General features: G+C 43.9%; 1 protein-coding gene across 2 annotated transcripts in view; it reads left to right on the top strand.

Annotated features, from left to right (window-relative positions):
* The window catches only part of LOC119161300 (WD repeat-containing protein 46), a 54,158-nt gene extending 35,692 nt beyond the window's left edge, over positions 1-18,466 (top strand). For both annotated transcript variants that reach the window (XM_037413698.2, XM_037413697.2), the window contains exons 12-13: positions 18,026-18,115; positions 18,320-18,466. In XM_037413698.2, the coding sequence (XP_037269595.1) occupies positions 18,026-18,115; positions 18,320-18,418 (189 nt within the window). In that variant the 3' untranslated portion in view covers positions 18,419-18,466. The remainder of the gene's footprint in view (positions 1-18,025; positions 18,116-18,319) is intronic.
* The last annotated feature ends 6,731 nt before the right edge of the window (positions 18,467-25,197 follow it).

The following is a 25,197-nucleotide window of genomic DNA, read 5'->3' on the forward strand; positions in this document are numbered from 1 at the left end:
GGGTCCTGCGTCACTTTTTGAGCATGCTCAGAAAACGCTGTTGATCAGTAGTAGAGGCTCCCGAGAACACACGAGTCAAATATTATAGTGCAGCACGTGGCCTGGAATTCACAATAAGTTATCAGTCAGCTGAAAATTCCTTTCTCTTCTTTCGACAAATGACAGAATAGGCTCAAAAATTATTCGTAGAAAGTCATCTATCAACATGGCGCGCTCGGTCGTTACAGAGATCGCGATGGGAGGCCGCAACTTGTCTACGTGCGCGTGCGTGATCACACTAAACAAGCCGCGTATTAGAAGGAAAAAAAGAAAGAAAAAGTGCTCAAGGTCACGACACGCATGTGACATTTTCTTTGCCCCTACCATCCCTTCCTGCTTAGCTTCCAGTGCTTTTGTGGGGATGAGAGACTAGTGAATGCAATGGAAGCATGCAACAAATCTTTGTAACTCCACTCACAATGGACGGATTCTTAAAATTTTGCAGTGTTGGATTCGTGAGGCAGTAAGCTCTTCCAGTGAATTCATTCCATGGTTACTTTAAAAAGTGTTTCAGGGCCCCTTTAACATTTATCTCTAAGCCTTTCCAATCTAGGGTCCTAAAAACCTTGTGTAAACACACGGTGAATAGCATTGGAAAGATGGTGTCTCCTGGCCTTACACTTTTCTTTATTGCGATTATGTCGCTTTCTCTATGGAGAACTATAGTGGCTGTGGATTCACTGTAGATTTCTTCCAGTATGTTTATTTAGGGTTCTTTGATGCCCCGATTCCGTGGTGCCTGCATTACTGCTGATGTCTCGACTGAGTCAAACTCCTTCTTGAAATCTATGAAGCCTATGTAAAGTGGTTGGTTGTATACCGTGCATTTTTCTATTACCTTATTGATAGTATGAATAAGGTTTATTGTGGAGTAGTTTCTACAAAATCCTGCTTGCTCCTTTGGTTGATTGAACTCTAACATCGCCTTAATTCTATTAGCTATTATTTTTGTAGATAGATTGTAGAGAATGGACAGTAAACTTATCAGCCTGTAATTTTCAAGTCCTTGACGTCTTCTTTTTTATGAATTGAGATGATGTTGGCATTTTTCCAAGATTCTGGTACCCTTCCCGTCAAGAGACACTTCGTGTATGAGGTGGCCAGTTTTTCTAACACCATTTCTTCGTCATCTTTCAGGAGGTTCGTTGTTACCTTATCCTCACCAGCGGCTTTGCCTCTTTGCATTCCATGTGGGGCTTTCCTTATTTCTCCTGTCGTTACTGGTAGGATGTCGAATTCCTCTGTACCATTATTGTTTTTCACGGTATCATCCTGGTTGTTTTGGCTTCTGTGCAGCTGTCCGTAAAACTCCTCTGCCTCCTCAACTATCCTATTCATATTGTTTCTGACATTGCCTTTCTCGTTCCTGGATGCGTAGATCCGATTTTTGCCTTTGCACAAGTTTGCTTTCGCAGCTTTTAGGCTTCTGCCGCTTTTTACAGCCTGCTCAATTCTCTCCATGATGTCGGCTACCTTACGCCTATTGATTAACTTTGAAAGCTCCACTAGCTCTATTTTGTCAGTTGCATTTGAGGCTTTCATGGTTTGTCGTCTCTTAATAAGATCTTTCGTCTCTTGAGATAGTTTGCCAGTGTCCTTGTCTAGTGACTGTACCTTTGACTTCCATTGCACACTCTTTGATGATAGTAGTAAGGTTACCGTTCATTGTGTTATCGCTGACGTTGGTTACTTCATTTAGTCTCTCGAATCTATTCTGAAGAGAAACTCTGAATTCCTGTACTTTCCCTCCCACCACTAGTTCATTATTTGGCTTTTTGCATATCAGTTTTTGTCTTTGCTTTTTTAAATCTAGGTGAATACGAGCTCTTACCATCCTATGGTCACTGAATTGGGTCTTGAAAACTACTTCTACATCCTGTAAAATGCCTGGGTGTGCACACAGGATGAAGTCTGTTTCATGTTTAGTTTCAATATTAGGACTTCGGCGCGTCCGCTTATAGTTAGCCCGTTTTCTGAAGAAGGTATTTAAGATTCATAAATTATTACATTCTGTGAACTCTACTACCAACTCCCCTCTAGCGTTTTTAGAGCCGATGCCATATTGCCCCACTGTGTGGTCTCCGGCCTGTTTCTTGTCTACTTTGGCATTGAAGTCGCCCTTGAGAATACTGTATTTACTCGCATAATTCTCGCACTTTCCTTTGTGGAAAACCAATGCAAAGTTGGGGTGTGCGAGAATTACGCGGGGAAACTTTCCACGAAAACGTACAGAGCCGGAAAAAAAAAAAAAACGAAGTGGCCGCAAATCGGGATTCTCACACCAGCAATTAACAGCAAGCTTTGAGACGTACTAATTAAAATTTACCTCAACAATAAAAGCACGCGTTCAACACAAGGCAAGATTTGAGACACAAAAAGTGCAAGCAAATAGTCGAGAATTATAATACCACACGCAAAGCTTGTGGGCGTTGCGGGTGGGCAGTAGCGTTCGTTGCTCAACAGGAGCCCTCAAAAGGTATGCGTAGTACGTTAGTATTGGGCTGATGGCTATTTAACAGAATCGTTTGCAGTTTCCTTCTAAAAAAATAAAGTTTACCATCAATCCCAGTTTTTGGCACACGGCAGGCCCAACGCGTCTTGCTGGCTTTCAGCTGCCGTCACCAGTAGCGAACACAAAACTCGTATGCTCCGAAAGGCCTACCGGCGGCCCTGTTGCCATTGCTTACATCATGATCTATCACTTGCAACTAGAAAGCAGCCTAGGAGCTTCAGTATCGCCCCATAACGTGACAAGATTATCGACACAACATACAAAACACGCCGCAACGCACACTAGCCACTTTGGCTTGGCTTGAATTGGATTGAATATCCATGCAATAATAGTACGCTTGATGCTTAAGAGATGGCGTGCACTATCATCATCAGTGGTTGGAACGAGCAGACGACATTATTGTGGCAGTTTTTGGGGGTGCGATAATTACTTGAGGAAAAAAAGAACTTTTGTTGGGCGATGTGGGGGGTGCGAGAATTATGCGAGTGCGAGGATTACGCGAGTAAATACGGTAGTACACTGTGACTTTATTTTATTAATGGCCGACTCTACGTCTTCATAGAAGCGTTCAACCAAATGATCATCATGGCGTGATGTAGGTGCATAGGCCTCTACCACCTTCATCTTGTACCTTTTGTTAAACTTAATTATGATATGTGCCACTCTCTCAGTGATGCTATAGTATTCCTCGACGTTGCCAGCGATAGTTTTGTGTATAAGAAACCCCACCCCTAGTTCTTTTCTGTAAACTAATTTACGGTAGCATAGGACGTGTCCGTTCTTGTATAAGTCTCACATGTCCTTCTAACTTCGGTGAGCCCTATTACATCCCATTTAACACCCTCTAATTCCTTAAGTAGCACAGCCAGACTACCCTCACTATATGGCGTTCTAGCGTTAAAGGTAGCCAAGTTCAGATTCCAATTGCGGCCTGTCTAAACCCAGTGATTGCTAGCACCCTCAACTGCGTCGCAGGTCTGACCGCCGCCTTGTACAGTTGCTTCGCAGCCACTGGGGACTGAGGGCCAAGTGTTAATTGCTGTAAGCATGGGATGTTGTGGCTAGGTACTGCACCAGCATTGCCAATCCTGCTTTGGTCAGGAAGCACATTACCGGCAGCTGGTCGCCAGTGAGGCCGCACTCCAGACCTCTTGTTTTTATTATTTTTTTAACAGGTGCATTTTGCCGGTACTTACCTACGGAGCTGAAACCTGGAGGCTTACAAAGAGGGTTCACCTTAAATTGAGGATGACGCAGCGAGCGATGGAAAGGAAAATGATAGGTGTAACCTTAAGAGACAAGAAGAGAGCGGAGTGGGATGGGGAACAAACGGGGGTTCAGGATATCATAGTTGAATTCAAGATGAAGAAATGGACATGGGCCGGGCACATAGCATGTTGGCAGGATAACTGCTGGTCATTAGGGCAACCGACTGGTTTCCAAGAAACTGCAAACGCATGAAGGGGAGACAGAAAGTTAGGTGGGCCAACGAGATTAAAACGTTGGCAGGTGTAACATGGCAACGGAAAGCACAAGACCAGGTTCATTAATGGATCATGGAAGAGGCCTTTACCTTGCAAAGGGCATAATCAGGCTGATGATGATGATGCTTATGATGATGCTTCCTTTCACTTTTAACACTTCTGTGACTGCAGAAAAAAAAAATTGGTCATTTATCAGTAGTCCAGGAAATATTTTTTCCTGCTGCAGAAATTAAATGATTCTGAAGCGTAGGATATCAAATTATAGAGGAAAAATTGGTCTTTCCAAGCAGTAGATTAATTATGAATATTATCAAAATTAATGAAACAAAAAATAACAAATGAAAAAATGATAAAAACATCAGTCCTACACGACACGAGGTAAGCAGTAAAAAAAAGACTGAAATATACATTTTAAATAGAAGGTCCTTAGAATAATACTGCTAATTAAAGCTCTGTAAGTACAAAAATTACAGTGTTTGAGTAGTAGGTACCTCTGCCGATGAGACTGTGCAAGACACAAATATGAAATTTAATGAGCATGTTTGACAGTCAGATTTGATCATAGTATCGTCAATACATAAGCCCTTTAGAAAATTGAAATTGCTCCAGCCACAGTTCAAAAAGAGCCCGACGTTTCAAGACCGACTCGGTCCCTTCCTCAGGGGGTGACTGTCTTGGTCATGGAAGTGTCGTCGCGTCGTGTTCTCTCACCACGGCTCCGGCTTTCCCTTTCCACCACGTTTCGGAGACCGTGAACGTACACCGAAGGCATTGTTCCCAGCGAGCGGTTCACGTTGGCAGGCGTATGCTGAATGTGCCAAGACTCGAGCAATAGCCTCTTTCCCAAATTCCGTTCTGTTTCAATAACAGAAGCGCCGTCTAAGTCAATTTTATGGTCGTGCTTCTCGCAGTGCTCCGCCAGAGCGCTACGTTGCACTTCCATCTTCCTGACGTAGTTCTTGTGTTGGCGCATTCTTTCCGGGAAACACTTGCTCTCGCCTATGTAGCAGGCTGGACACCCAGAACACGACACTTTGTAGACAACGCCCGGGTGTAGCTCCCTCGGAGGTCGGTCTTTCAGCCGCGGTAGCAAGCGAGCGAGCGTCGAAACAGGTTTATGGATTACCGTGACCCCGGCTTTTCCTAGGATTCTCCAGAGCTGTTCACTTATGCCCGGCACATATGGAATGGCGACGCGGTTGTTCGGCGTCTTCGTTTCTCTCGTGTGCGGTGGTGTGGCCAGGGCGGAAAGGGGGTCGGGCGGTGTGTCGCTTGCAGGTGTCTTTCCGCGGTGCGGTGGTTGTCGTCTCGACAAACGGCGTGACGCCCGGCGGATGAACGCTTCTGTGTAGCCATTCCTTCGTAGCTCGGCGACAATCCTCTTTTCTTCTTTCTTCCTCTCACCTTCCGACGTGCAGATTACTCGTGCACGTGAGAGGAGTGCCGAAACCACTGAAGCTTTGTGGGCAGTTGAATGACAGGACGAAAAATGCAAATACCTGCCGGTGTGAGTTGGCTTTCTATACACCGAAAAGGTCATGCGCTCGCCCTGTCGTCTGACTAAAACATTGAGAAACGGAAGCGCCCCGTCTCGCTCTCGTTCCACCGTGAACTGTATCGCTTGGTCGATGGAGTTTAGATGTTCGAGGAAGCTGTCTACTGCTGCCTTCTTTATTATGCAAAAACAGTCATCCACGTACCTCACAAATACTTTCGGCCTGTCAATAAAGGAGCCCAGTGCCGTCTCTTCTATGTGTTCCATTGTGAGGTTCGCAGCCGTAACGGAGATCGCCGCTCCCATCGCGGTCCCGCTGGCTTGTCTGTAGAAGCTCCCGTTGACGCTGAAATACGTCCCCTTGAGGCAGTATTCCAGTAGGCGACACAGTTCGTCGACGCCCAGGCAGGTTCTTTCATCCAAGAGCTCGTCTTGGTTCAACGCTGCTCGTGCGCTAGATACCGCTAGTGCTACGGGCACACTGGTGAACAGGGATACGACGTCGAACGAGACGAAGCACTCATCGCTGCTCACGATCACATCTCTCATGCGCTCCAAGAAGTGGCTGGCGTCGCGTATGTGGGTTGGTGTTTGCCCCACGAGCGGCGCGAGAGTCCGGTGGAGATACTTGGACAGCGCCCGGAGTGGAACGGTGGAACGAGAGCGAGACGGGGCGCTTCCGTTTCTCGATGTTTTAGTCAGACGACAGGGCGAGCGCATGACCTTTTCGGTGTATAGAAAGCCAACTCACACCGGCAAGTATTTGCATTTTTCGTCCTGTCATCCAACTGCCCACAAAGCTTCAGTGGTTTCGGCACTCCTCTCACGTGCACGAGTAATCTGCACGTCGGAAGGTGAGAGGAAGAAAGAAGAAAAGAGGATTGTCGCCGAGCTACCAAGGAATGGCTACACAGAAGCGTTCATCCGCCGGGCGTCACGCCGTTTGTCGAGACAACAACCACCGCACCGCGGAAAGACACCTGCAAGCGACACACCGCCCGACCCCCTTTCCGCCCTGGCCACACCACCGCACACGAGAGAAACGAAGACGCCGAACAACCGCGTCGCCATTCCATATGTGCCGGGCATAAGTGAACAGCTCTCGAGAATCCTAGGAAAAGCCGGGGTCACGGTAATCCATAAACCTGTTTCGACGCTCGCTCGCTTGCTACCGCGGCCGAAAGACCGACCTCCGAGGAAGCTACACCCGGGCGTTGTCTACAAAGTGTCGTGTTCTGGGTGTCCAGCCTGCTACATAGGCGAGAGCAAGTGTTTCCCGGAAAGAATGCGCCAACACAAGAACGACGTCAGGAAGATGGAAGTGCAACGTAGCGCTCTGGCGGAGCACTGCGAGAAGCACGACCATAAAATTGACTTAGACGGCGCTTCTGTTATTGAAACAGAACGGAATTTGGGAAAGAGGCTATTGCTCGAGTCTTGGCACATTCAGCATACGCCTGCCAACGTGAACCGCTCGCTGGGAACAATGCCTTCGGTGTACGTTCACGGTCTCCGAAACGTGGTGGAAAGGGAAAGCCGGAGCCGTGGTGAGAGAACACGACGCGACGACACTTCCATGACCAAGACAGTCACCCCCTGAGGAAGGGACCGAGTCGGTCTTGAAACGTCGGGCTCTTTTTGAACTGTGGCTGGAGCAATTTCAATTTTCTAAACTTTTCTACCCAGCCAGACAGATTGCTGTCAAAATGTTTACGTTTAAATACATAAGCCCGATTCCAGTAAGTTTGTAATAACCGCTTTATTATAGTCACATGTCCAGGCAGAGGGAATGTAACACCGATAAAAAATTCCCACATACACACAAGTGGGCTACATGCTAGGCTAGTTTTTCGCGGTGTTGGCAGTTTCTCGATTTTTGACCTCGTGCACTGCTATCCTAACTCTTGATGACACCGGCATTGTTGGACTTCTTGTAGTAGCAGAGGCAATGTTCCTATCAATCAGCAGGCATCCTTGCATAGTGCAGCACGTCTAATTGTTGCGCACATCTACATTTGGAATATCTTTTGAGGAGTTTGCCAGAGCTACGCTTGAACTCTCCATTGCTGCCCACGCTTTGGCTTAGGGGCAAAAATTGGCAGTTATACTAACTGTTACTAAGTGCTATGGTAGTGACAGCCAGAGATCTTTCACATGTTTCTCTACAAAGAAGTTTGAAATTCGCCAAGTGGTGAAGCTTTTCAAATTGTAAAAAATAATGAATTAATAAGAATGCTCTTAGGCACACTATACTACTGATTTATCCGTTTATATATTTTCATACTAGTACTCAAGCACATTACAAGGGCATTACTTGAGAGTGAGGTAGAGTAAATTCGTCCAGTGCTTTTATCAGTCATGACGCAAGGAAGAAAATGCAAGAAAGCAATAAGGTCCACCAGACATATGCTCGGTTGGCTGCTCTACTATGCTGGGGGAATGGAATAGGAAGTAGAAAGATGAAAAAGGAGGGAGGGGCAGAAGGAAATAATCAATAGACGCATCAAAGTGTATGTGGCAGTGGCACTATAGAGTAGTCAAGGGAATTGTGAGCTGACGAGCAATGGGGAGGGTGCAGAGGAATTGGAATAGTTTTCTGTTCTTGATGCGATGTGAGAGCCACATTGTTGGTGGAATCATTGCCACTGATACCACAATGACGAAGTATTCCCTGAAAATGCACCTTGCGGCCTTCTTCTTTGATGTGGTGATGAAGCTTGACAATTTTGTACGTGGAGCTGTTCATAGCATTCACATCAGAGAACTGAGAGCATGCACTGCTAGGCCGATTTCTAATTGGTAAACACAGCCTATATGCTCAATCTCTCAGAAGCGATATATGGACAGTGTAGACCACTTATAATGTAACTGCTTAAAGTGCAGAACCGGTTACAATACGTTTTTTTACAACTCCCGTTACTCTCCCATAGAATCCCATGTATACGCATACTGCTAAATTGTGCAGTCCCCCAAGATGAAATACCGGTCATAATGTGTTTGCCGGAAAATCTTTGCGACAAGCGCGGTAGAGTGCGTGTCTGAAAAGTGGCACTCTGGGGAGCAAGCGGCGAGGTCGTCACCGAGGAGGAGGGGATGCAGAATGAACAAAGAAAAGACAGGGGGAAGAAAAAAAGGAAAGGAAAAAACGATGCACGCTCCACGGCCTCGCCACCTGCGCTGACGCGTCGGTATGACTCCCACTGCGGGCGGCTTAACGGGGCACGTGTGATGCCGTCCTTAACTGTGCTTTAGTTTCGTTTTAGTTTCCTGCCGGGAAAAGCGTCATCGTTATCGAGCTTCCTACAGATATTGCGCTTGCTATTTCATCTGTAAATTTAAAACCTTTTATAATTTTATGACAAAAGCAGGCTTGTGCGAATAGTGAATTTTTTATTCAAAGCGAATAGTGATTTTGATCGAATAATTTCGAATCGAATTAGAATGGTATGAATGACATATAAAAAAAGGGAATATTTATTATGACCTAACTAACCTACTAACCTGCACAATGTTTCTTTTGATTTGAAATAGGTGCTCTATGCAAATGCCTTTTTTTTTTTTTTCGTTCAAAGGAAGTCGAAACAACCTTGAGTAGTAGTTTCGGTAAGATGCGAGTGATAAGCTGTAAGATACCTAATGTTTTAAAATTAATATAATATAAGCCATCATAACTTACCATATAATATAGCCATCATAACATATCATATAATATAAGCCATCATAACAAGCTTAATAAAATGAATAATTGATTTGAGCGTAACATGTTCTTTTAAAGGGGCCCTGCAACACTTTTTCAAGTAGCCATGGAGCCAGTAAACATGCTTGTTGCCTCACAAATTTACTGCTGCTAAGTTTCTAGATTCAGTCTAGTACGATGGGAGTTCCAAAAATTTGTTGCACGCTGCGATTGCACTCCCTCTTCTCATCCAGACGAAATAGCTGGAAGCTAAGCTGGCACGAATGGCACAGCGAAAGAAAATACTTCGCACGCACCTCCTGACCTTGAGCACCTTTTTTTTCTTCAAGTACGTGGTTTTTCAGTGCGCTCGCGCACATACTCGTTGACAAGCGGTGGCCCCAGTAATGACGAGCGCGCCATGCTCAAATCAGCCAATGCCTGTGACCAGAGCCGTATATTCCTTCTTGGCTGTGACAAGTGATTTTTGAGCTTTTAGTGTGATTTGCCAAAGAAATAAAACAATTTTTAGCTTTGAAAATTTATTGTGAATTAGAGGCCATGTGCTGCGCTGAAATATCTGCCTCACGTGTTCTCGGTAGCTTCGACGACGGATCGGCAGCGTTTTCTGACCATGTTCAGTAAAGTGTTGCGGGGACCCTTTAAATTTCAAGGGGGGCTTCTCGGCAAAGCGAATTTTTTTAGGGGGGTAGGCGCTTTCACTGCTTGGTACCCCTACATTGCAGTGAAACCATCTTTACAGGCGGTGACATGCGGATTAAAGTACATCTATTCGTTCATTGCGAATACTTTGAAAATATTCGATAATTTAAATTTGAATCAAAGCAAATCTGAATACTCAGCTATTTGTTTGAATATTTGAAGCATTCAAATATTTGCACAAGCCTAGACACGAGCATTCGCCTTTGCTGCCATTGCGTGTTCTTGCGTAAGCTTGAGGGGCTTTGCAATGTCAATTTCCCGGCCTGAATGTGAACTTCGTATCATGCACGCTGTTCTTGGTTCGGTGCTTGCTTAAGTGTGGTCTCTTTGATGCCGGATCTTCGTGTCTTGGACAAACTTCTGGTGACAACATACGGAATGGCAGGCTTTGGAACAGCGTTGGAAACTCCTTTGCGGTGGCTGCACTTGATGGGAAGGAATACATATAATGGCACTCATCGTTTTGCGTTAGCATGATAGCGGAGGTTAAGGGAATGGTGTTACCGTGCGGCAAACGTTTGTTCCGGACAGTGTCTTATTGTTTAGCGGGATAGCGTTTATGTAGTTTATGTCACGACCTACTCTACTGCTGACCTGCCCAGACAGCCCCTCTCTAGTACCCACGTTAAGTTCGTACTTTCTGCCGCAAGGGCTGTAACCTACGAGCGGCGTGGTGCTAGTCAGCACCTGTTGCTGACGTCACCTTCAGCTTTTGTGGTCATATTTTGACCAACAGAGCACTCATAGTGCGTAATTATTATGCACAAATAAAAAGTAATTTGTAAATGAATATACTAAAAGTCATTCATACATTCTTTGCAATTAAATGTACCCGACATCACATATTCTATCCGACACTATGTAAGTCTACAGGTTCTTACGTTTGTAAACCAGTGTACAACAAATTTAACTGCACTGAACAGTTTACTTAACCAGTCATCTAAGTGAAAAAATATTCTCGTATATGCCAGCAGTTCATCAGAGAATGCAGCCGTTTTTACCCTAGAGCCATCCAAATACCTGTATATTTGCTACAAATAGGTTATAGGGAGCGCCACCAACAATGAGTGGTTGAATGAAAGAGAGGACACTCGCTTTCATAGAGTTTTATACAATAATACCTAGAAAGGAATCTGGGGCTGCGATCGTGCACTCCCATGTGAATTATGGGAAGTACAGGCTTCGGATTGGATAGCGTTCACTAGCGATTTGTCTACAAATCTTTTTCTACGGTTTCAGTATAGCGTCTAGAATATACTGGCTAGTGTGCCATTCGTGGTCTTCTAGGTGGCACCAGATTGGATGAATGCTAGTGGCTGCCGCGTGGGGCGCTGCAGCGAGGTTAGGTGCCGCGGCGCCGCTCGCTTCTGGTAGCCAGCAGTGTTTCCACAGTATGGGCGAGAGGGTCATTTCAAGTTTTGTTTTTATCAAACCGCGGCAGTTACTCTGTTCTCATGTTAAAAAGTGACCATAGGTTTAAGGGTTCGTTTTTTTGTTTTTATAAAAATACACTTACTGAGAGCTTTGCGCTCCGCCGCGGTGGTCTAGTGACTAAGGTACTCTGCTGCTGACCTGCATGTCGCGGGATCGAACCCCGGCTGCGGCGGCTGCATTTCCGATGAAGGTGGAAATGTTGTAGGCCCGTGTGCTCAGATTTGGGTGCACGTTAAAGAACCCCAGGTGGTTGAAATTTCCGGAGCCCTCCACTATGATGTCTCTCATAATCATATGGTGGTTTTGGGACGTTAACCCCCCATATCTATCTATCTACTGAGAGTTTTGCGCTTCGGTGCAAAGCTTAAAGTAGTCAGGCTCATTGAGGGTCGAACTGCGCCAGCTGGTTCAAAGCAGGCAAACGGAAAACTTTGCTTGCATCGTAACGATGCTTGCAGCATTTTTTCTCTTTGAAACAAACTTAGGCTGCTTCCTTTCAACGAAATACAATAATCGGGGTGTACGTATAAGCGCGCCAGCAAGATTCTGTCTTAGAAGGGTATGTGAGGGCAGTAGCCATTTACACCTGAGCACTATGAACTTCTGGTCACTTTACCCCAGCTACTGTGATTAGGCACTTAGCCGTGTCCTCAATAAGGGAGACAGAAAGAAGCGAGAATGCCCTCTCTGTCCTCTTCTGATAAACAGCTGCTTGTATGCTGTGAGGACTAAGTTCTATTGTCTTAATGGGCTGTAAAGGCCACTGCTTGATATGGTTACCTCATGCCATTTCTTTCTTAATTAACAGTATTATAAGAAGTTTAAGAAATATAGCTTTTATTAACAAAAATTTTATTTACGCAAAACACCAAGATGTGTACACATGACAACACTACATCTACATGAAGTAATGAATAATTATCATAATTAGCGGGGCAGAGGAGGAGAGAAATTCTAGGGGGTGGGGGAGAGTTCTCTCGCTTGTGTAGTAGCTGTTCTGTCTTTTCCTTGTTCGAGTGTATTAGTGCTATGCCACATTCTGAAGCATATATAAGTAATATAACTAGTCTAATAAGGGCACATTGATAAAATTTTGCCTTACAGTCTTGTATATTCAAGTAATATATGGAAAGGGGATCAATGGGGAGAAGGGGATAGAGCAAGATATTTAGTACGGAAAGAAAATATAATGAAAGATGAAAAAGAAAGCGATAGAAAGAGATAGAAAGAGGATGCAAGAAGTTCGGAGAGAGAAAGCAATAAAGAAAGCAATACAATTCAACAGACACAAGAAATATATACACAAAGGATATAGAAAAATGAAGAAATAGAGGAATAAAGGACGGAAAAATTGCAAAGCTTAGCAAAACATGAAAGCCTACAGTGAACACGTAGACTGGGACGAAGGGAGAATACACAAGACAGTGCTATGCGCATGTCTTGAGTGTTTTACCTTCGTCCCCATCAAAGTGCTCTGTGTACCCTTCCATGATGCATTGGCCGCTAGCCTACCAAGCCATTCATAGCAAAACAGCAACCGCAAGGACTATACGTGAATCGGTTCCCACCAACTCCTCTGTTTCCTTGGCATTGCACATCTGGGTGCAAGATGCGCTAATTTTCTTTTCCTGAAAAACAAACGTGGTTCTGAACGAGTACTTACTGTGAAGATTTTGCTTGCATGAGGCTACAACCACCACAAAGAGCTGTTTTAGAAACTAAGGGATGCGGCCTCAGTGATACACGTAAGGACTCCTTGATTTTTCTCGTATACTCCCTGGTCATATGGTTAATATGGTGGCTAGAATGCCGGAGCAATGATTGCCTGTAGGCAAATTAAACTTTTGAAGTGCATAATTTCAATTAATTAAACGTGGTGATGTTATTCACTTCACTTTCATAATAAACATAAGCTACCGTTCGCGCTGGCAGGGATCGACACTCTCAGCCAATACGGCAGGCATGTGCTGTTCATACATGTCTGTTGACGACTTTCAGTGGTGGGCGTGCAGCTTCAAAACTTTGTGCACCTATATTTCGGATCCTCAGGGTGTGGTACACTATTTCACGACACAAGATCCTTCGACAGCTGAGCTCACACCGAAGCGCTGCTGCAGCGCATGCTTTGCTGAAATGTCTACACAGACAAATTTGTTTTTTGTCGTTTTGCTGGTACTTCACTCACAATTTGCTCGGAATATTCAGTGAACATTGGTACCGCATCAGGTTTGAGGAGTGGCTTGTCGTGGGGGAATCTTGCCGAACACGCCGTTTAGGATGACGGTGAGCGTGCGCTCAATAAAACTCTCATCAAAGTGTTTTTCACAAACCACAGCAGTTGGTGGCAGTCTCTCGTCCGCTTGTTTATCCTTCTGTCCCATAGCGATGCGATGTCTTGAAATCGGGTGCGCACCCGTGAAATTGAACGATTAGCATCTTTGAGCGTGTAAAATTCTGGATATTATTCAACATAGTTTTGTAATTTGCATAATTGAGCTGGTTTAAAAAGTAGGCGGCGAATTTTCGCGTGGTGCTTTTTTTTTTTTTTTTTTTTGGTCAGACTGCACCCCTCCTACCCTCTTTTCGTGTTCATTTCTTTCGCAACGCTTGTCTGTGGACATTACATTTTTTTTTTAATTTATAAATATAAATAGTTTTAAGCACCACGCATCGCATGCTTTGACTTATGGATACGCGAGGCTGCATGCTCAACACATTTTGCGCATGTGTGGCTCTTGAACAAGGTTGTTTTGGTTATAGTGTGGTACCGCTTATAGTGCGGATATTCGCAACTTACGTTATAAGCGGTCTATACTGTACTGTGAACTCTCATAAATGGAAATGTGTTAAACTTGACTTCTGCTTTAATAAAACTGCCTCTGATATAATTATTTTCATACTTAAATGCTGCAACCCAGTTCACCTCTCAGTAAACTGAACTCGTGGTAAATGGAATACATTTTTCCGGTCCCTTCTGGTTCCGTTTAATGAGAGTCTACTGTACTCAATAGCAGCTTGAAATATCTGCTCAAAATGCTGTCACTGGGGCAAATATTGCGGGGAGAAATGAAGAAATTCAGCAGATCTCACGCACCTTGGGAATCGATGTTATGGGAAGCATGCAGAGGGAAGGTGACCATTTTGTAATATTTTTTATTGAGTGACACGTCAGGAAATGACGCTAAAACACGTATAAATGTTGCACACACAAACATGTGTTGAAAGGTTGCAGATGTTTATATAACCAGTTGTTTGCGATTGCACAACGATGCCATCAGGAACATGAGTATTAAAAACAACAGAAGCGATAAGCTGATATGAAGCCCTGGTGCTCACGAGGATGGTAGCCCTAGACACTGCTGCATAAATAAACTTTAGCGCATGGCACCTAACTACTATTGATGATAACCCCATGTGATGGCTGTATCATAGAGTACATACGTAATGTTTATAAAATTATTAGGCCAGCACTGCAACCAGAATTGATGTTTTAGAAAATTAGTTCCGAGACCTGATGTGGTAATGTGGTTGAATGCTTGATTGCCACAGAGAATGCTTGAGTTCGATTCCTGGGTAGGTACTGTCAATCAACTGTGGCTCATACCCGCATACCAGTGGCACATGTCTAGTGGCTAAGGTACTCGGCTGCTGACCCGCATGTCGCGGGTTCGAATACCGGCTGCGGCGGCTGCATTTCCGATGGAGGCGGAGATGTTATAGGCCCGTGTGCTTAGATTTGGGTGCACGTTAAAGAACCCCAGGTGGTCAAAGTTTCCGGAGCCCTGCACTACGGCGTCTCTCATAATCATATGGTGGTTTTGGGACGTTAAACCCCACATATCAATCAATCAACCAGTGGCACATACGTGCCCATGGGTATGTGCCACTGTCTGTCAATGGGAGTCTGACATTATTCATTTCTTGACCAGCGCGTCATATTCGTCAAACAATCTTACCCTCCCATACTAATTTGACCAAGTTAAGGGGGTGATCACAAGAGCACCAAGAGACGGATGGATGGACGGACGGACGGACCTTTATTAGCATTCAACTCTACCGCAAGAAAATGGTTATTTTTCTTATGTCTCGGGAAGAAGGTTTTACAGCGAAAGCTGTTATGAGATCACTTTTCTGGTCACGCGCAGTCGTTATCCACTGCCGTCGGTGTTCTTAACCACATCACGTGAAAATGGAAAAAAAAAAAACTTGCACCAATGGCACACTGAGCCTTGAAAGCGGGTCCGGTCCGCTGGGTGCCAGCTAATATTCTACCACTGATGTCTGTAACTTGTCAAACTTGCCTTAGGCAGGCATGACCTAGCACCAGTGGCACAGTGTGGCTCAAACCCGGGTCCGCTGGGTGCCAGCCCAGTATTCTACCACTCAGCTACACCGGTACTTGCGACTTGTTGTCAAACTTGCCTTAGGCAGGCTTGATGTCGGGAAAGCTATCGCATCAATACGACTTATAAAGCATTTTACAACAGCGAAAAAACAACCAGTCGTCACACAATGCGAATAGCGTAACACCGGCCAATGCAACAAACCATAACAAAAGCTTCTTCTTGTTCCCCTATTAACTGTGGTGCATACCCACTTCAGCCATAATTCCTCATCGTCAGCCACTGCATGGACAATCAACACAAAATTCCTTGCAAATGTTTAGCGGATACCACGCTTCTGAGAAGAATGACAAAAAATAGCATAGCGAATCCTGGCCTACTACCAAAAAGTTTATTATTAATGCCCGAGTGGGTACCAAGCAAATGTGCTTGCAGTAGTTACCCAATGAGTGTTTTGAAAAGGCTTTGAAAGGCCGCTCTTCTAGCTTTTGCTGTGACTTTGCTGTGCCTACCGCGCAGGCCTGGAGTTTTTTTTTTTTTTTTTTGCCAGGGGGAAAAGTACTCCCGCATGCATTGCAGCATACCAAATTTTGGACAATGAAATGCTCTTTTCAAATAGTGTGTAATTTTTGGTTCCCAGCTAGTAAACAGTGTAATAAAAACACCACATATGCAAAAATATTCAAAAGAAGAAAAATTCAGCATATATATTTTGAAGATAAATGACCCAGGAAAGATATAAAAAAATATAAATGTTTTTCACATTGTTTCTATTAACATTTACAAAGAGAATTGGAACCGAGGTGCTCCATTAATGCTTGTGCCATGTGGTGAAGCATTGCTTGTTTTTCATGAGACACAGGTGAACTCGCACTTCTCTCATTGAAGCTTTGTTTTTATTTTTTTACAGTAAGAGAGATGCAAGGAAAGGCAGGAAGGTTAGCCAGATGTACATCCAGTTTGCTAAACTGCACTGCGTAAAGGGATAAAGAGCCTTCAGGTGTTCCAATGTAGACAGGTGCCCTTAATGATAACCATCCCTCCATAAATCAGATGTCCAATGAACTTTACTAGTTCGTCTAGCGTCACCTCTTTTTATGATCTACCTTTCTCCCATATGTTGGCGTTCCAATATATGCATTCAAGCATATTTATTTGTATTTTTGCAGATAGTACTGAAAAAAAAAAAAGAATAGAACAATATTGTGTGCAGTCTTAAAACGTCTCATGCCACCCTGTAGTGCAGTGCCAAGATGTGCTCCGGTGGCTTTCCTCTCATGAGGAGAAGCTCTGCAGCTAGGGTCGGCACTCTATGCCCTAGCAACGTGTTGTCCTTGCACATAACTAGAGTAACTCCAAGATTGGACTCAAAGGTCAGCAGCTCGCATTTGTGGCAGAGGAGACCACTTGAGACTGTACAACGAAATCAACCACTGGACAGATACGGGTGTCCCTGGGTGACGCAAAACATCATCGCCATGTGAGCTTGCAGATGAAATCTTGTCACCTTCAGACTCAAAGCTTGTCTTCACTTAATTCACATGTGGTTGCAAGACAGTTTCGAGTGGTGCGCATTGTTCTTCGGCGCATGTGCGCGTGACGGTGACACCATAGTAGCGACTAGTGGCACTCAATGCAGTCCTGCGTCTGATATAATGATACAAACACAATTAAAGGTGCTGGAAACTGACTGAAAAAGCCACTTCTACACTTTACACATGCGGCAGACCTTCGACAATATTTTTGTAGAATTAGTCTTCCTCGACTCAAAGCAACAGCTCTCTAGTGATTAACTGGCATAAATTTTTGGCAAGTATTACTGCTCAGTGCTGTTAGATTGCAAAGCTGACATCTTAACTTGATATTTGATTTGCAAGGGTTCTTTTGTTTACAGAAATTCCATGTTACTGTAGCATAACCACTAGCGACAGGCACTTCTGTAAAGTTTATCAGCCAAGCACATTTTCCCAACAACACACATTGGTTCATGCAAAGGTCTGTCAAAAATTACTGTGTTCCCAAAACGAGTAAATTCAAACTGATTCTGATTGTTTTGAGTGTAGCTGGTCTAACTATGTGAAAATGGTGGGTGCTCAATAAACAAATTCAACATGCCAAAATCGACGATTCAAAGAGTCGATCACTAGTGATCGATTTGAATAGGCGTGGTAACGACAGAGTTAAAACTAGAAGTCTGGGAGAAATGTGACTTCAGCCATAGCTTCTAAAGCTTTCTCCAAACTTTTTCATTTTTCATTTTATTTACAAGACCATGTGGCATTTAAAAAAATTGCTGTCAATATTTTTCTCTGCTTTCAGTGGGTGAAGCCTAGGACCATTGACTACACTCCCAAAGTTGGAAAGAAGTCTGCGAAAGCCAAGCAGGCACTTAAAGACCAACTCAGAAAGGTAGAGTTCATAACTATTCTTTTCATGTATAGAAAGAGTTTTGAGAGCACACTTCAATAGGCCCTTATGCTTTTTCTTTTTGCTCAATTTGTGCACCTACCACTATATGCACCTTCAGACAATGTCTGCGTACACATATCGGGCACACAGAGCTTCGTGTCATACATTATAGCATGTTGTATACAGTGTCCTCTTGCTATGCAGGAACATGTGAAACGACTCCGACATGAAAAGAAGGCTGAGACAAGAAAACCGAAGGACAGCAGCTCAAAAGATGTCCTGGATCGCTTCAAGCCAAAGTGATTTAATGCTATGGCGTGTGTGTAAATAAAATTTATTTTATTGTATATACATGCTGCTTACATTGCTTTCTTCTGCTTTCCTTAGGCCATCAACTCTTGACTCACAAGTTGCACACATTGGTGTTGTGCCTGGCTTGTTTTCCTGTAAGAACAGGTGCCTTGCTTTACTTAATGGCCTAGTGTAATGCATTTGCAACTTCCCCTGCGTACACGATGCTCTAGATTTGCCCCAAAATCTCTTGCCTTTTATGCTTCAGACCCACCATTGCATTCAGAAATAAACACAAAATGGTTAAATATTTGATATAATTTTAAGGCTCTCTTGCCTAGCTCAGTTCTAGAAAGAGACACAAGATTTATTTTAAAAAAGTAGTTCATCGCGGGTGGGCCCTTTGCCCAAGGCTTCATTGGCTATAGCGGTTCGGGGAGCCTGACCTAGGGTCTCCAGTTAGCTTCCCAGGGTCTGCCCAGCGAGTCGCACCTGCCACAACCACATTTGTATTGGGTATGTCCTATGTCAACTGTGGCGGGCCTTTCTGGACAGCGGTAGGTTATGTAAATGTGATAATAGCTCCATACCACGTGCATTCGTTGGGTACATGATATGGGGCTTATGCAGATTCGGAAATGTATTGGTCTGCAATTGGTGCCAGTCCCGCACTTGATGTCTGTAGAGGTTCTTGCAGGGAAGTGCCCCAATGCAGCGATATAATCTTTGTCTAGTGTTCCACACCATGTCACCCCATTTTCTGTGTTTTTTTCAGTGTTGAGCTGAGTACTCGAGCTTTGCAATGAACTAGTTCATCGCCATCCTGGCCTTTATAGACTGGACACCAGACTAACCTGTGATCAAAGGGGAGTTTGCTTTCCAACAGCTAGGTGGTCCTTATTGCAAAGGTGGAAGTGCTGCGCCATTTGTGCCAATCTGACCTGCTGCGCATAAACGGCGATTTGCCTGCGCAACGCCAAATTTAACCGAGTGTAAACACGCCTTTCGGCTTACTTTTTCAAATAGGGTCACAAAGTTCAAAAAGGTTAGTTCTTTCTTTTGGAACAAAACCAAAACAGCAATAAACGAAGCCACGAGTGCAATTCGCTGCTCGCAAGTACGAAGATTTGGCAAATCTGTGTACTACCCATCATTCCCATGGTCGCTGAGCGATCGCAGCAGCAGAGTCTCCTCTAGTTATTTTTAGGAAACTCTATGTCTGAGACCACGTAAGCAGAGATACCTTGTCAGTCTGCCATTTGAATGGCGAGAGCAATAGCAGTTGCCTCAGCTGCTGCGGAGGACAAGTATGGTCGTGAAGTTAAGTTTGCCCCAGTTGACTACAGCGAAAACAAAGGGGGTAGCTTGCCCTTGCTGCTTTGGGTAGAGACTGACAGCTGTATAATAAACGTCGGGGTGGCCCTATAGTCGTTGCAGCTTCTGTACTTGAGCTTTCCAGTGTCCTCTGCAGTGGCACAGATGAATATTGGTAGGGATGGGCTGTGTCACAATGCGTTCTCTTGGATTTTGTGAGAGTAAGCTGGTGACTTCCAAACAATATTGCAGTGAGAAAGGAAATCCGAATCTCTGTAAGAGAAATTGTGGTGTGTGTAAGAGAAATTGTGGTGGTAAGAGTGGTGTGCTGCAGAGCCATTCTCACTGGGAGATGAGAGTGGCAGCTGCCAACTCCTCGAAGATGTTATGCACCCCTCATGCTAGCGGCTGCTGTGTGCTGGTAGTGGTAGGTAGTACAAGGGCCGCTTTAGTTGCAAGCCGAAATATGTCGGCTTGCTCCTGCTCTAAGGACACACACCATAATTCTCTTTATACCACTTTTTTCAGTTAATAAACAAGCCTCTTGCGTTTCAAGTAGTTGCTCTGGGAAGCTAAATAAAAAGAGTGGGAAAAGAACTTGCTTCCTTGAGCGGATGTGTGCAGGCTCGCCTTAGCTCCAAACTGTGCAATGTAGTCTTAGCTTAATCTTGCTTGGGTTTGTTGAAACCTTTTATACAAAACTACAGCACATCGCGTCTTTCTTGAAGCTCACTTCATTGACATCCTATAGCATTTCACTGCATGTGTTCATTTTTTATGCAGGCTGCAGTTTGTGTGCCTAAAAAATTAACAAGAACAGTTGAAAGAAAAGCAGTGCATGTAAATTTTCACTTGTTCTTGCAATTCATATAAATGTGTAAAAACAGAAAATGCCTCAAAATTGGAATTCAGAAATATTTGGGGTAATATGCTGCTCACGAAATAAAAAAATAACTGGTTGAATCTGTTCCAAAATACATGTGCTTCAGAAAATATAAAATTGCTTTAAGCCTTTGTTTCCCATAGTCAATCCACAATTCGGTTGTACAATTAAATAATTTTTTGTGTATAAGTAATAAAAATACTTAGAAAAATTGAATGAGGCTGCGACTGCGCCGCCACCTTCTACGACCTTGTTGGCAATTGATGGTTTGTGCATGTAACGAGCTCGTATATGGTGAGACAGAGCTCTACACGAAACGCTCGTGTTTGTGGGAAAAGAACCACGATGACTTAACCTTCATCGGGACAATAACGAGGCCGCTTCTGCATGAACAAAATCGATGTATTTACAGAGGATGATAAAACTATAATGGTAGTAAGGAAATAGAGCAAGTGCTAAGAGTGCTAAAGAAAAGTCAATGATCAAACGAAGCAAAGAATGAGTTCACCGGGGGCTGCGCGGTGGTCAAGTCCCGGGAAAGGGTTGAACGGCTGAACAACGTTGAGTGAAGGCACTCGATGCTTGGGTAGCGCGATAGCTACGCTGCCAGCCGCGGTCAGCAATCCTGCTCACCACCGGGTCGTCGACCTTGAACACGCATGGCTCCTGCCACGTTGCTCACAAATGCTGGCTGAGGCTCACTGTGGTAGACACGTGGCTCGCCTGGCGGGAAGGTCCTGGCGACGTTTCAACCACGCCAGGCCTGAGGTGGTCGAAAGGCTGGTTCGGCTCCAGGTGTGCGGACGGCTGGTTTGGCCACAGTTGCTGGAACTGCTGGTTTGGCCCCGGTTGGGAGCCTGCTGCTACCTTGAGTCTGGAACCCAACAGATCCCTGCTCCCACGCCCTTGTTCTTCGATCGCCAGCCACGTCTGCCTATCTTCTTCCCCTTCTTTCTCGGTTTCGTCCCATCGCGTCTCGCACCACCGCGTGCCCCGATTCCGCACATCATCTTCCTCGATGGTCTCAGAGGCACGCAGTTCATGTCCCGACACTTCACTGTTCACTTGGCCCCTCACATAAGGCCACTTATCACTCATGCCCCTCCCTCGAGAAAAGTTTTTTTTTCCTAAATAAAACTTTGCGGGTATGTTTTAGCCACATTAATCACTTGTCCGCACGAGAACACTGCACTGCAACGGTGAACACTAGTCCACAAGAAGTCCACAAGAAATGTTCGAATACACACACACAAGCAAAAATTGGAATACTTCCGCGCAAGCTTTTGTTACAATCTACTGATGAAGTCGGCCACTACATTCTCTGAGCTTCTAATATGTCTAGTAACAAAGAATCCTTTTGTATTTTTTTTCTCTATTTCTGGAGATATCGAAGAATACATTATTATAAGCACCTAAGATCTTGTGGGGTTGAATTTGTCGCTCTTCCTCTTATCCCTCGTCTGTAGGTATTGCTTTCACGCCAACACTTTGGGCAACCTTGCAAGTTGATAGAGGTTTGTCTGCTTCGTCCTCTTCCATGAGCACGAAAGATGCTGGTTGAGAGGTTCTTTGCAGCTGCCGGTTTTCGTAGCGCTTTAACATATTTATGTGGAACAGTTTGTTATCATGTCCCAGAGCCAATAAATAGCCGTAGTTACCCTTTTTTCCGACAACTCTAAACGGCCCTTTCCACTGCATTAGTAACTTGTTTTCCGTGGTAGGAAGTAAGATCAAGATCTCCAATTTCGAGCTTACAGTTCTTGTTCCCCCGATCATAGTATCTCTTTTGAATTCTCTTTGCTTGTGACAGGTTCTCATTGGCTACTTGCAACATCTTCTCAAGACGATCTCAAAGGTCCAAGGCGTAGCCATATGTTGTTTTCATTTCGTCCCTGATGTGTTCTCATGCCCACATCTCTTTCAATATGCCGAGAGGGCCTTGAACGCATCTTCCATAAATAAGTTAGAAGGGCGAGAACCCATGCTGGTTTGAGGTACCTCTCTACATGCAAACAGGGGTGGTATCAGCACCCAATCGCATGATTTTGGATCTTCTTGGCATAGTGTACACAGCATCTGTTTCAGCAGGCCATTGAATCTTTCCACCATCTCGTTGCACATGGGGTGGTAGGGTGTCGAATTCAGACGAAAAGTAGGAATAAACCAGAAACTGGATAAATATAGCTTTAATTCTATATAAAAACGTGTCCACATATGTGGACACTGGGAATACCAGTTAGATGAGGTGCATTATCCTTCATTGTACATGAAAATTTCGCCTTTTGGAAACTCTTCTTCATGGTTTTAATTATCATCATCACTACCTACGATAATAACTGCTATCATCATAAGTTCAGCTCGTTTATTAATATTGTCATAAACATTCATGCAGCCATTTGCTAACGGCTCTGACTCAACATTTGCATCATCATTTATTATTGCCATCATCAACACTTTATTTTTCATTTCAATGTGGTATAATATGGAAAACTTTATTTAGGTTCAATGAGGTCTTCATCATCTTTATTGTCATTCATAATCATTACCAAAGCATTCATGGTTACATTCGAACTCCATGCTTTCACCATCAACAGCTGCATTGTTCAAGAGGCCTTTGCTTGTTGATGGCTCTGCTTCAACACGCTACTTATTACTGCTCTCCAAATCACAACATTCGCTTCCACTGGTCAACTAAAAGATTATGGCATGTACATCTTCATCACTTAATCTACGTTTTAAAAAAGCAAATAAATTGTAAACATGACTTCTAAAAGTAATATTTACCTATAATACGAATAATTTTTTGTGCAGAGCCGCTCGGCAATGAAGCGGGTCGTAGCACCAATCTGCGTTCTATGAGGTTCTTGCACGAACTCGGTATGCCTGGCATTGGCAAATGTGGATGCCGTAGCACCAATTCAACTTAAAAACTTTGTTGGTTCATAGTGTAATAACACTTACACAAAAGCAAGCTAAACCCTTCCTTTCTTTCGGATAAAGCTGAAATATTTAAAAACTTTTATGGAATTTAGAGTGAATTTATCGACAGTATGTAGGCATTTACCTCTTCAAGCAACTTGACAAAAATGCGATTTTTCTGTGCGTACATACTGCTCATTGTTCACAGAAGTGGACACATATAATAAGTTTTTATGAAAGTCAGAAACCATAACAACATTATAAGTTGATTTTTAAGACAATGGTTTGGCTAGCCTGATCACACTACACTGATATTTTTTTTCAACATATGTAGATGCCTAGTAACAGATTATATTGTGCAGTTATTTTGAAAAGCCACTAAAGTAAATAAAAGTTGAAGTACAATAATATACCACTCTAGACAACCTGCAGCATTTGTTTCGTGCCAAGAAAGTTCTCAATTTAAGACGACCAAACCTCAAAGGCCCCACATTCCCTGAAATATTCCGAATTGCCCACCCGCCCCATTGGGAGGGATGCGACTATCGCAGCCTTTGACTGCTCTTCATGCTGCAATACCATTTCCTTGAAATTAAAAGGGCCCTGACACCAAATTTAGAAACTTGAGATGCTTGTGTTGTTTGATAGTCCTGCATGTGGGGCCACTTCTGACCGATTATTAATGATGAATGTTGTCTATGAGATATTTTTATTTCGTTTCAAAGTAAAGGCGCATGCTCATCTGAGTACTCGGGTCCAATCAATATTTTCTGTAGTTTGACATAGACAGAGGCCCCCTCGTGACATTGCAGAGGTCAAGCAAGTATTGTCAGCGTCAGAACATTTGCAGGGCACGTACAATACCCTGACAGGAAGCCGGCGAGGACTATTGTTTGTCACCCCTCATGCTCTGTTGTTAGTTGCTCTTAAGGTGATTTTGGCTGCTTACACCAGGAATGCTTTACTTTTTTTCTGAGGTGAACATGCTCAATGAACCTACATTGTTTCATTCTTCACCGCTCGTGGGTGCCCTTATTTGAAAACTGCACATTCAGCGTCACCAAAGCTTGAGCGCATGTAGTCTCAGGCGCTTCCGGATGTGGAGCGCTAGTTTATTATGATATTTAAGCAGGTGTTTTGAACTGACACAACATATCGTTCTAAATTATTGAAGCTAGCATTAATGATATGATGCATCACAGCATTTATAATTCAATTTCGACATCACCAGACGCAAAGCTAAAAATTACTGTTGAAAGGTCGCCAATAAAACTATCGCTGTTAGAGGTCCTTTAAGGAGTAAGCCAATGACATCCCATGGTTGAGGCACACTTCATTACTTGCAGTTAGAGTGAGTTTTGTAACAGAGCAAAGCACTACACTTGGTGAACATGGTGGCCATCACTGGTGTCGTAGGAATCATTTTTATAGGCTGGTACTGGTAGCTTATAGTTATGTAATGAATTACCTCAAGCAAGTGATCTAAAAATTACTCGTTACTTCTCCGATTATGTAAGAATGGTAACTGGGCATCTTGGTTTAGCTTACTTGAAGTGTAACACACGACAGTGATGGACAGTGTGTTTATGTACTCTCTTTTTGTTCGTTGTCGTCATTGCGCATTGAACTTCAAGTTTTCCCGTTAAATTCTGATCAAAATGTCTGATTCCTTTCT

This window comes from Rhipicephalus microplus, chromosome X (assembly GCF_043290135.1).
Source record: "Rhipicephalus microplus isolate Deutch F79 chromosome X, USDA_Rmic, whole genome shotgun sequence".
Classification (NCBI taxonomy): Eukaryota; Metazoa; Arthropoda; class Arachnida; order Ixodida; family Ixodidae; genus Rhipicephalus; species Rhipicephalus microplus.